We start from the raw sequence: 12,710 nt of genomic DNA, 5'->3' as shown, positions 1-12,710 counted from the left end.
GCTGGTGCCTTAAGGTAACAACGCCCCGTAAAATACCTCAATCACGGAGCTCTAAAAGAAGCCTAAAATATATTAACTGTTTGCGAGGCATCCCAGATTTACGGGTATGGGCCTACGTCCTTCTATGGTGGCCCGAGTCTCCAAGGCTACATGCAAATACGAATGTGCCGCCGTTGCAGTCCTCTTCCGTCGACTGTAAACGGCTGTTTTTGGTTGCCCATGTATGTTCCGGCGCCTTTTCCACATGGGGTGACATGGCCCTAACCTGTGCCCTTTCCGCCACCATTGGCATGGCGCCACCCAGCAGACCTGAGCCCGGTGCAGCAGCAGCTGTCTGAGATCAACCACCGGTACCACCTGATTGGTGTGAAGCTGTCCGACCGCCAGCAGGAGATGGAGTCCCTGGCGGAGGAGCTCAAGCGCTTCCAGGACAATCTCAAGGCCCTGCTGGCCTTTGTGCAGACCAAGGAGCGCTCCCTGCCCAAGGAGTCCCTGCCGGCCACCAAGGAGCTCGCCGAGAAGCAGCTCACCGTGCTCAAGGTGAAGGGGCCTGTGCACCCGTGGGGTCGGGGAAAGTCCAGACATTGGAGTCGGTCGGCGTGCCTCGATACATGTGCATTGTGTTTGGGCAGTGACGTTTGGTAGTTTTGTGGCAGGGTGCCTCTTTGTGTTTTTGGGCACGCGAAGCAGCATCTCTCGGCTCGAGGAGTGAACTTTGGCCGGTTCTACGGCACGAGTTTGGTTCGTGCTATTGCCTGAAATTTTTTTCCACAATTGCCTGCTCTCGGTACCTGATGCTACAGAGTGGCGTCACTCTAAGAAGAGCATTAAGGCATCCTAAATCAAAGAGTTCAATTAAGGCACAGAGGAGTTGCTAAAAATGATCTGTTTGGTGAGAAATTGTGGCTGTTTGGTTTATCTGTTTGGTGAGAAATCTAAGGCTACTAAGCATTTTAGCAGGTTGGCTAACAATATTTAGTGGAGGTACAGTTGATTTTGTCCCATCTTTATTTTTAATGTTAAAGGCAGGTTTTCTTAGCTGTCACGTCATTGCATCGCTTAACCATAAATATGGTGTTACTCATAGCTCGTTCTTAATGTAGTTCTCCCTGCTTACATGCTTTGTATCGCATCCCCTACGCCTAATGTGGAAAAATGTTTAATAGTAATAAGGGATGAAACAAACACCGACTCAAGTTCATTCTACAGTAAGGTCATCTTCTCTGATCGACAGATTTGGCACTTGCAACTGCTGTGCACGCTGCTATACTCAGTCTCACCCTACGATGGACTAGGGCTTGAAGGTTGACGGGGGGAGAAGCTTGCATTCGCACTGCAAAAGAGTGCGCGAGAGAAATTCCGATATGTAGAGTACGAAGAGCACTAATCTTACGGATACTGTTCTCTGTTGCAGCATGCTATTTTATATTGGTGAAGTAAAGGTACATGGTATTTACATATAAGCATTCATGCCACATTTCGTAAGCATATCAACTGTTGGAGAAGTTGGATGGCGTGCAGGCAACACTGACATTAGTCATTTCGCACTAGCCTTAACAGTCCAATCCAATCTTGTCTCCCTTCTGCACGTGGTCTGTACATACTCTCCCATGTCGAACACTCAATCCGACGCATCTTCATTTTTTAATGGCCACTGGTTCTGATCCCAGTTTCTTTTCACCACATCACTTCCAGACGGTATTTAATCCCTTCAGTGGTTTTGGCAGTAGCAAGCAGACGGAGCCGCCGCGTTAAGCAGACGAAAGACTTGCCTACTTGCCTCCGCATGATGCGTCTTGGCGCACTGAAACATACGACAGAGCGAATATATCACGTGGTTTTTAACAGACTCATGATTGAAGGTGGCGGCATGAGCATTGGGCTTTAGCTCATCGTAGGATGAGACTGAGTATAGTGAAGACCAATAATCTTGGTTGCAAAGTTCTAACCACATTTCCCGTACCCATCCCATCTCGTGACAGGAGCTCCAGTCTGACCTGCAGGAGAAGCAGATTGAGGTGGACCGCCTGAGAGTGCAGGTGCAGGAGCTGCTCAGGCGCAAGCCCAACGCCCCGGGATCAGAGTCCCTGCAGCAGCAGCTCACCGAGCTGCTCTCCCGCTGGCAGGAGCTGCTGCAGGCCATACGCATACGCCTGCTCCTCATCCAGGAGTTCAAGGACTTCCAGGTACCTCTTCCCTCCCAGGCTGCCTCTTCTCTAGCTGTCTCTTCCCTAGCTGCCTCTTTCCTAGTTTCCTTTTCCCTAGTTTCCTCTTCTCGAGTTGCATTTTCTCTTGTTGCATTTTCTCTAGTTGCCTTTTTTCTAGTTGCCTTTCCTTAGTTGTCTCTTCACCATCGGCTTTCCCCAGGTGCCCCCTTCCCTGGATGCCCCTTCCCTAGTTGCCTTTTCCCCATTGCCTTCCTCCAGTTGCCTCCTTCCTGGTTGCCTCTTCTCTAGTTTCCCCTTCTCGAGTTGCCTTTCTCCAGATGGCTTACATAGTTGCCTTGCCTTAATTGTTTTTCCCTATTAGTTAAGAGAAAACATTCTGAAAGCCTCAGCAGAATACATAACTTTTTGCTCAAAGCTTGTTCATATCTCTTAGGGAAACTTTGGTGCCTCTCTAGAACTTCCAAAAGCAATTCCCTTTCGACTTCTTTCGACTAGTTTTGACAAACTTTGTGGTTCACAGAAAAGGCGTTAGCTGCAGGTGGGTTAGGTTTCAAAGTTTCGGCTAGTCGACACCATCCAAACAACACGGCGTCCCCGTCTTTTCTTGCGCCAGGACACACACGACCTGCTGCACAACTGGCTGTCGCAGAAGGACAAGATGTTCCAGGTGCTGGGCCCCATCGCCCACGAACCCCGCATGGTGGCTGCCCAGACCCAGCAGGTGCTGGTCATGCGGGACGAGTTCAGCTCCCAGGAGCCCCTTCTGCGCCGCATGAACCTGTGCGGCCAGGAGGTGGTGGGTCAGTTGGAGCCCAACAACCCGGCCGGCCGCAAGATCCGGGACCAGATGGAGGCCATCAAGCGCCACTGGAACGAGATGATCGGCAGGCTCGAGGTGGGTCGCCGCTAGCTTGTCATCGGGTGACATCTTGCTCAAGTTCCTTGCAGAAGGAGCCATCCTTCGTGCAGATGTGAAGGCCATTGTCGGCTGGTGTCCATGTTTTGTTGTGTGGCTAGCCTGCTCCTGTCGCGCGAAATGATGAACTTTCCATTTTCATTATTCAGTGCCTACTGGGGTCGAGAACAGTATAGACCAGTGTCCGAAATCCTGGCCCCCAGCGATAAAAATGGGAAATAATAATCTCAAACGCAGGCTCTTGTGAAGAGGGGGGCTGCGCATAAAACAAGATTTTGGCTTGCTACAGCACTCTTGGAATTGGTGTTGTTCTTGGAGCTTCGTAGCAAGCATGCGTTTCTGAAGTTCTTGCTCTGCAATATGTGTGAAGGTTCCTAAAAAAGACGGGAGTCTCGCTAAAAGCGCAGCCCCTCTACTCTGTCATGGCATCAGCATAAACAAACATAGCGGCACCCATGGAATGAAGCAGACGGTGATCTATATGTCACCATCCCGGACGAGACGTTACGGTGTCGCAAGATGTCGAGGTGTCACGCGACACCTTGACCCGCGCGTCGATTGAGCACGACGTGTTGCTCTTCTCTCGAGACCTCACTCTATAACGCAGTCTGGGTCGACATCCTCCCATGCAGGAACGAGAGCGCAGCCTGGGCGCCGCCACGGGGGCCACAACGGACTTCCACACGGTGCTGGGCAAGCTGCTGGAAGCCCTGCAGAACATTGGGGATGACTTCGACCAGCTGGCCGAGGCCGGGGACCTTGAGGAGCAGCTGCGGCGCCTGCGAGGCCTGGACGACCGACTAGAGGCCCAGAGGCCACCCCTGGCTGAGTCCGAGGCCATGTGCGACCACCTGTGCGACATCCTCACTGACGCGGCCTCCCGCAACGAGATCAAGGGCAAGTGGGGCACTGCGGACAAGCTCTACAACAACCTCAACCGCAAGATCAGTGAGTGTCCCCGGCCTGGTCTGACCTTTCTTCGAGTCGCGACGTGAGGGTCTAGGGAGAATGGGGGCATGACGGAAGAGTTGGGAGCAATCTAGGGACAATTGGGCTAGGGAAACAGGGAAAACAAGAACCAGGGAGAGAACGGAGTATGTGAAAGTGCGTGGGTGGCAGGATGTGCGGTTGGGATACAGTTGTTACTTTGGCAATCGAGAGTGGAGTTAAGCCTGTGACTTGTTTAAAATATGATTGGGAAAGCTAATGATGCAAATAGGACTATGGAAAAAGACAAGTAAAAATGTATGGGCATATTTTGTTGTCAAGGGCACTTCGACACAGGGCGGTGTAGGATGTTGAACGCACTAGTCTGAGATGCGTTAGGTGCCATATTGCGGGCCAAAGCTTCCACTTTCTTGAAGATAACAATTGGTGGTTTTGTGCTGACAATGTTTGTGCTCTGTTTTGCCCTGCAGACAACCGCAAGGCAGAGCTGGAATCTTCGCTGCGAGAAGACCGTGGTTTCTTCTCGACATGCGAAGACATCCAGGGCTGGCTGCAGGAGATCCAGCACACCCTGTCTCCGGACTTCAAGATCTCGGCTGACACCGACATTCTGCACCGCCAGGTCACCGAATTCGAGGTGAGGGTGCTTTGTGACAACTGACTGAGGGTTAGAAGTCAATACAAAGTTGTTTTAGAAAAAGTTGTGTAGAAGTACCTTATTTTCCCAACTATACGTATAGCCTGGCAAAAAGAATTTGATTAAAAAAAAGTTTTTATAGCGGAGCTGTTAAGGGCTAGTCTTTCCAGTTTCGTGTCCGTGGACAAATGAATCTTGACACAAAACTCTAGACAGCTACCGCCATCTACAAGCGACGGCAGCAACCAGACAACCGGCTTGCCGGTTGTCTGGTTGCCGCTGTCACTCATAGATGGCAGCCACTCTGGTTTTCACCAGAGTGGTAAGGCTGAATTTCTCTAGGTGTCGTCCTAGAAGTCATCCTCGAGGACGATGCCTAGAGGACGACGTTCTTTAAGCGTCGTCCTCGAGTTTGTCTTAGAAGCTATCCTTGAGGTTGTCCTAGATGTCGCCCTTCAGGTTGTCCTAGACGTCGTTCAAGAGGTTCTCCTCGAGGTCGTCCCAGAAGTCGTCCTTGAAATCATCCTAGACGTTGTCCTCGAGGTCGTCCTTGAGGTCATCCTGGAAGTTATTCTAGAAGTCATTCTTGAGGTCGTCCTAGGCGTCGTTTCTGAGGTTGTTTTAGACGTCATCACTGAGGTCATCCTAGGTTTCGGCCCTGAGTTCGTCCTAGGCGTCGTCCTTGAAGTTCTCCTAGACGTCGTCCTTGAAGTTGTCCAAGAAGTCATCCTTGGGGTCATCCCACCATAGTTCAGCTCCGCTGGTCTTCCTTTTCCACCAGAGTGAAAGTTTTTAAGTTGTACGCTTTTGATGTATCTCATAAGAACTTCTCACTCACGGCACACCATGACAAATGCCTGCTTAGCCCACAAAGGAAGCTTCTGTCACCCGTAAATCATCATTGTCATTCGCAAAATCTGTCGCATCTCATCGTAACAAACACTCCGGAAGAAAAGAGTCCCTGTAAAGTCTGCACTTCTAGATGATCTGCACTAGAAAAAAAATTTCAGCTTTCAGAGAGGCATAGTCTGTGGACTATAGTCCAGAAAGTATGGTAATCTTTAATGAATCTACGTTGAGCCTGGCCACTTCTGAGGCATGCCGTCTGGTGTCTCCCCTTGCGCAGCCGGCCTACAAGTCCCTGCTGGACAAGGAACACGAGGTGCACCTTCTGCTCAGCAAGGGCACGGACATGGTGGCTAAGATGACCCGCAAGCAGGAATCCCAGCAGCTGCGCACGAGGCTGGACGCCATGCGTAAGGCCTGGGATAAGATCCGCAAGGAGGCTACGGACCGGTGAGTCCATGATCTGCTCCCCCCCCTCTTTTCTTTCACTCTGTTCTTCGTTACCGTCGCCCTCTTTGCCAGAATTCATCTTAACGTTTTCAAGATATGTGGGTTTCTGGCTTAGTGAAAAGAATGTGAGAATTCTGTAATGCACCTAGACTTGTCCAGATCGAGGCCGGCGCTTTGTTTTGACCGTGTCCCGACTTTGCACAAACCTCGTTTGGACTTTACCCCGACCTCGTGCCGACTTTGTCTCGACCTTGCACTGACCTTGTCCCGTCGTTGTCCGGACTTTGTGCCAACTTTGTTCCCACCTTGCTCCGACTTTGTGTCAGCTTTGTCCCGACCTTATACTGTTCTTGTCCCGACTTTGTTCCAGTCTTGTACCAACTTTGTACCGTCCCTGTTGGGACTTTCTCCCAACTTTGCCCCGACTTTATCCCAATTTCTTGCCAATTTTGTTGTGATAACAATGTTGTTCGTCGGGCTTGCGTAGGCACACGCGACTGCAGCGTGCCTTCGAGAACTGCAAAAAGTTCAACGCGGCCTTCAACAAGTTTGGTCCCTGGCTGCAGACCACAGAGGCGCGTTTCTACGATCTCGGGCCCATCAGCTACCATCGGCCAGAGACAGAGAAGCAAGCCAAAGAACTTCAGGTGAGCTCAACTTCTCAAGGAAATGTTTGGGATATTGATGGGCTCCTAAATTAACTAATCGGCCAGTTGCTTGGTGCTTGATAACGCTTGAAGGGACATTTCTACATGACATATGAGAGCCTAACTACCCAGAACACAATTTGTGACTCGAAGTTATTTTTTTTTTTTCCAGCTGAAAACTGCCGATCTGGCCGGTTTGAGTTGCGCTCACTCCCTTCTCTATAATCACGTGCCGTTTTCCATGGTTTAGACACGACCACCAAAGATAATCAGTCCTGGGTCATCAAAGGCACACAATAAATACCCATTTTTTGTGGTTTCTAAAAAACTGTAAATACGTTGAAAAAAAAAAATGAAAAAGTTGCACAGCCACGTGACTTTTGGTATCTTTCTCCTCCTCTGTTTCTTCTTCCTCGCCAGTTCGGTTTTGGTTTTGAGCAGTTTCGTTTTATTACTTTATTAAAAATATATGTGACACCCTTGCAAAATGTTGATTGGATAATCTTTTGACATCATAATAGGTCACCTGAGAAAAAGTAAAAACAAAATATTGGGGGTTGTCAGTGTCCTTTTAAGATCGACATCTCATACTTTGTCGTTCGCTGATTGCACAGTCTTACGTGCTTGGTTAGTTGGTGTCACATTTCTGGAGGATAGAGATTTTTTACATTAATATATCACCGTCCGTATAACTATTATGCTCCCACAGTGCACCATGCATGGTGTAGTAAAGTAGCTGGGGAGCTCTGTCTGTTGGCAATCGAGATGTAGATCTTGTAGCAGCAGCAATCTATGTTATTACAGTTCACGATGGTCTCAAACGAGTTTTATTGAGTATGTAACGTGTAACACCATGTCTCTCGCTTTTGTCGTATAGCCATACAGTCGCGAATCATTGATGCCTTGTTCACACTACATGTTTCACCAGTTCTTTACGTGACACTGGCACATAACCTTACCATACTTCATTTTATTGATCGGCTCTATCGAGTCGTAGCGTCGGCTGCGCTCAGATTTAAGGCGACACAAAGTGCAGACATCTTGCGTCCTCAAAACGGCTCCGTTTATTGAAGTGGCCGAAGGGCACTCACCGCGTGAAACCCCATCGTGCAGGGCTTCAAGAACGAGATCTCGAGGCACAGCCAGGAGTACGACAGCGTGCGCAACCTGGGCGAGACCTTCCTGTCCGGCTGCGACGTCGACAAGGAGGGCGTCAAAAAGGACTTGGACACCCTGCGCACCCGCTGGGAGAAGCTCAACCAAGGTCAGCAACATTGCCTTGCACTGCGCGTCAAACGTTTTTTTGCGTTGTTCGCAATTTCTAGCTTTCGACACGAGCGACGTACCGCCGTGCTGCCTGCAACGAGTCTCCGACCGGTGTGCCTACCGCATCCTAAGAAACTGTTTTTCGACTTCCACCCGATGAAGTGAGTTGTCTCGCTGTCGCCGGCCATGATTTTTACGATGTTGCGGTGGTAGACATGGCAGACGTTACGCTGCACGTCGCTCTCCGGCTTGACAGTACGTGGAAGTTGGGACGCCGCGACAACAGCAACACTCTCCTCCCCTCCTACTTTTTGCACAAACTTTTATGCCCAACCGTTGGGAGTGCGATATCTGACAGCGTGACACTCCGGCTTTTGCGACGACGTTTGTTGCCGCTTCGGGGCCACTTTCGATGCATGGGTTGAACAGGACGCTATACACACCGATCCGGGACGTGTTCCAGGCAACGTAATTTCATCTAATTTTATTACCTTAAAGACCGATGATTAGTTTGCACTTTCCACTTTTTCCTCGCTCCCTCCTCTCCCCCCTCTACACTGTCCACCGTGGCCCGTTTCCTCCTCCCCTATGGTGAGGAGGATCTTCTGCCTTGCAGATTCCCAACTCTGGTCGTCGGCTTTTAAGGACCCCCAGAGGGGCAATACTTATGCAATGAGTACATAAATGGGGTATACATAGATGCCAAACGATTTTTGAAAGCCAGGCATGAGCCGTTACATTTTCTATGAATGTTGATGGGCAGGTGATTGCAGCAGTGTCTTGAGAAAGGCTGTTCCAGTCCAAAGCTGCTTGGGGGGAAAATGAAGCAGGAAACGCCGTAGTTCTGGTGCCTGGGCGGGCAGCTTGGAGGGAATGACTGGTGCGCTGCGATATGCGTGCTGTGGTTAAAATATAGGGTGGTTGACAAAGCGTCGAATGAAAAGCTTGTGAAACAAACCGAGGCTGGTGATGCGGCGGTGACTGGAAAGAGGCGGGAGCCCCGATTCAGCTTTTGAGGATGATGTGCTGATATTGCAAGAACATGAAGAACGAACGACTTGGTCGCTGCATGACCCAAGTGCGTCGCTGCAACTTTCGCCTGCAGGAGTGACCGACCGCAGCCGCGAACTGGACGAGGTGTCGGCCAAGCTGGCCGAGTTCCAGGACAAGGCCCGCGAGCTCAACCACTCACTCCAGCGAATGGAGGACAAGGTGGCCTCGCACGACGCCCTCGGCGACGCGGCACGCAACCCGCAGCTTCTCGAGAGGATGAAGGTAACGGACCGCCGCTGTTTTATGAGGGTGATAGTCATTATTATCGTTGTTTGTTTGGTTTCTTGGAAAACCCGTCTGGTCTTGTCGTGTGGTCCTGACTCCTGACGTTACGCAAAAGAAAATGAGAATGTGTATCCGAGTAATATCTGTTCCCTTGTCAAAGTTCTGTGTAGATTGGTAACTGTGAAGACGTCTGTTAAGCCGTCGGTTAAAAGTGATAATATCTGCATAGGCGGCAATGGAGAATAAGAAGTTTTGGAAACGTGTTTGTAATCCATCTAATAACAACACTATATCTTGAATAAGGGATACAGTTAGCATGAGCATCTGCAAGTATGAGGTGGCACGTGAAGATTAACACGAAAGCAACAAATTGGTCTTGTTTAGGTTTGGTGTAAGTTTGACATCAGCAGGTTGTCTATATATATTTTTTTTTTCAGTGGTTCAAGCGAGTGCAAGTTGTGAAAGCTCAAATTGGGAAAGAATGGTTGCACATTGCATTTTCCGCAAGTTTAGTTTTATTACTTATTCGTGTCCATAGATCAGAAATTGTTGTGAATTGTAAACGAAACGGAACAAATGCGATAGATCACGAAAAGTATCGAAAGAAATCCCCGCCAAAGTGACAGCTTTGGCAGGTCTTTTTTTCAGAGACTCTGCGCACGACGACGTGTGTCCCATCGAATCATAATATGCTTACTTAGGCCCCTCTGCACCGCTACACAATACACAATACATTCTGTGTTACCCCGATGGTGCGGGGAATGGAGCGGATTTTTGTACTTCTGGCCTCCGGAGACATTGCGTCGTCTTTCTTTCCCCTCCACCACAGGCTCTGCTCCGTGAGGCGGAGGAGCTGCAGCGCGGCCTGGACCGCTTGCGCGCCTTTGCGGAGGGCCTGGTGGCCAGCGCTTCACCTGACTCGGACACGACGCACATCCGTAAGGAGGTGGACGACCTCACCAGGCGCCACCAGCAACTCACCAGCAAGCTCGAGGATCGCTGCGCCCAGCTCGAGTCTGCCTCCTCCGTCGTGGCACAGTACAACGTGAGTGGCGGCCGCCGGACTTCCTTTGCAGCTGTGTCTCTTCCTCTTGACTTGGACATTAAAGACTGGTCCACACATTGGTCCACATATTTGTGTTTGTGCATTTACATCTGCCGTCGTTTTCATCTCTGGCTTTCGGACTGGTTCCATCCCTCAGTGACATTTTCCTTTTTGTGCCTGCAGAACAAAGTCAAGACGGCACACCAGGATCTGACTTCTCTCGAAGAAGAACTGGAGAACATGGGAGCCATTGGCCGAGACATCCGCACCGTGAATGGGCAGATCGACGAAGTCAAGGTAGGGCTTTCTCTCACTTTTGTTTCTGAATGTGATAGAGTCGATTTTCTTCACTTTTTATCGTCATGGTTAGTTTTTTCAAGACCGTGGTTGGGGTGCGAAGTTTCCGACGTCTACGTCGCCACTTGAATTTAGCAATTAGGGAACTGCCTCGGTGGTTTACGATCTAGGCTGTGTTGGCAATGGAAGGAGTTAAAAAAACTGGGCAGAAACAAAGGAACGGATACAACAGAAGCTCGTTCTATGTCTTCCTTTTTATGTTCACATATAGTCCACTCTTTTCAGCTTTCCCAATTAACTGAAAAGAAACTTAACTCAAATCGAAGCCTTAAGGCATGTTGGCACCCTTTTGAGTCGGTGGATGGAAGATGGCCGTGTCTCAATGGTGTAACCTTTTCTTTGCCCACAGAACTTCAAGGTGAAGCTCTCAACCACCGAAGACGAGATCCAGGATGCCGAACGAGAGTGCAAGGACCTCATCAATCATGGCTACACCCAGGACGCCAAGGGTGCTAGGACTCAGGTGGGCTCCGCTCCCTGTGCACTTCAGTCTTAAGCGTCGCCTCATAAATCTTGCAGAAAACTTAAAATTGTGTTACCGTATAACTGTGTGTATGGGCCGCACTCGTGTAAGGGCTGGTCCCCCCATATTTAAACCCAAGATATAAAAAATATATATATATATATTAGAATTATTTGTGTATACCTTATCTCGGCGCCGAGGTGCACGCACGAACCGGCCTCAACTTGGTCTCTCCTTTGCAGCTGGACACGCTGAAGCGGCAGCTGAACCGTCTCCAGGAGCGCACCAAGGGCCGCTCCCTGGCTCTGGACCAGATGCTGGCCAAGCTAGAGAAGTTTTACCAGGACCTGGGAGACATTCAGCGCAGCCTCAGCGAGGCCACCAACGAGGAGCGCGCCTTCCGCCCGGTGGCTGCGGATGTCGACACCATCCGCTCCCAGCAGGAGGAGTTCAAGGTGGGTGCCGCTTCTTAGTCAAGGGGCATGTCCGATTGGCCCACACTGCAACGTCTCCATGTATGTTGTCTGGAAGTTCAGCCTATTTCTGTTGCACGCACACTGCGTAACACTGTTAAGGCTGGTTCACACATTTCTGTTTGAGTGCGCTCAAGTGTGTCACATTCTTCTGCAGCCACTTAGGCGAGAAAAACTATTGAATATCATCAGACTGGTTCACTGGTATGTTCCATTGGGTAGCCCTGGAAACAATTCCAGTCTGCCTTTAACTAGACTGCAGGTTTTCTACTATTCGTGAGATCAAATCCATGCACTATCTATGAGAAATGGTCTCTTATAACATTGTGAAAATTATTTTGAGCTTGTGAAAAAATTATGTATAAAAAACTAAATTTATGCACGCAGGCCGGAATTGTTTCTAGGTGTTGCCAGTGTGTTTTCTTGTAAGCGGGTGCAAATAAAAACGACACCCACGAGCACATTCAATTGCAAATGTTTAAACCACCAACCTTGTACATACAGAATATGGGCACTTTTTCATATTTTACACGGAGCGAGTATTGTCTGGCAACACATTTGGCTGCATGTAAGGTGTCACAAATGGGCACTCAATGTGTGTTTTGATTCTAAGAAAAAAAAAGAATGCGAGCTTGACAGTGTTTTTCTGCATTGCGATCGTGCAGCACTTCCGCAAGTCATGCGTGGAGCCCCTAGGCAAGGAGATTGACGAGATCAGCAGGGTGGGCAATGGCCTGATCCAATCAGCGTCGCCGGGAGTCAACACCGCCATCCTCGAGCGTGACGTGGACAAACTCAACGACGAATGGAACCTCCTCAAAGAAAAGGTGGGGCCTCTCTCCGTCGAAACCCCAAATGTAAGCTGCCGTCTTTTATGGTGACTGGCAAACTTGGCAATCGTTACAAACTTGGCAATCGTCACCAACTCGGCAATCGTCACCAACTCGGCAACCGTCACCAACTCGGCAACCGTCACCAACTCGGCAACCGTCACCAACTCGGCAACCGTCACCAACTCGGCAACCGTCACCAACTCGGCAACCGTCACCAACTCGGCAACCGTCACCAACTCGGCAACCGTCACCAACTCGGCAACCGTCACCAACTCGGCAACCGTCACCAACTCGGCAACCGTCACCAACTCGGCAACCGTCACCAAAACTCGGCAATCGTCACCAAAACTCGGCAATCGTCACCAAAACTCGGCAATCGTCAC

The 12,710-nt window shown here is 49.9% G+C and overlaps 1 protein-coding gene across 1 annotated transcript in view; it reads left to right on the top strand.

Annotated features, from left to right (window-relative positions):
* Window positions 1–12,710, top strand: part of LOC8031391 — a 245,941-nt gene that overhangs the window by 194,004 nt on the left and 39,227 nt on the right. Inside the window, exons 37-50 of the mRNA XM_029981965.4 lie at window positions 308–540; window positions 1,983–2,186; window positions 2,782–3,063; window positions 3,717–4,032; window positions 4,503–4,669; window positions 5,796–5,965; window positions 6,453–6,612; window positions 7,726–7,876; window positions 8,984–9,153; window positions 9,986–10,201; window positions 10,385–10,498; window positions 10,908–11,021; window positions 11,264–11,476; window positions 12,160–12,321. Of these exons, the coding sequence (XP_029837825.3) occupies window positions 308–540; window positions 1,983–2,186; window positions 2,782–3,063; window positions 3,717–4,032; window positions 4,503–4,669; window positions 5,796–5,965; window positions 6,453–6,612; window positions 7,726–7,876; window positions 8,984–9,153; window positions 9,986–10,201; window positions 10,385–10,498; window positions 10,908–11,021; window positions 11,264–11,476; window positions 12,160–12,321 (2,672 nt within the window). The remainder of the gene's footprint in view (window positions 1–307; window positions 541–1,982; window positions 2,187–2,781; window positions 3,064–3,716; window positions 4,033–4,502; window positions 4,670–5,795; window positions 5,966–6,452; window positions 6,613–7,725; window positions 7,877–8,983; window positions 9,154–9,985; window positions 10,202–10,384; window positions 10,499–10,907; window positions 11,022–11,263; window positions 11,477–12,159; window positions 12,322–12,710) is intronic.

Source organism: Ixodes scapularis, unplaced genomic scaffold, assembly GCF_016920785.2.
Source record: "Ixodes scapularis isolate PalLabHiFi unplaced genomic scaffold, ASM1692078v2 PGA_scaffold8__174_contigs__length_109621045, whole genome shotgun sequence".
Classification (NCBI taxonomy): Eukaryota; Metazoa; Arthropoda; class Arachnida; order Ixodida; family Ixodidae; genus Ixodes; species Ixodes scapularis.
The sequence above is the reverse complement of the archived record's forward strand: the minus strand, read 5'-3'. Positions and strand labels throughout refer to the sequence as shown.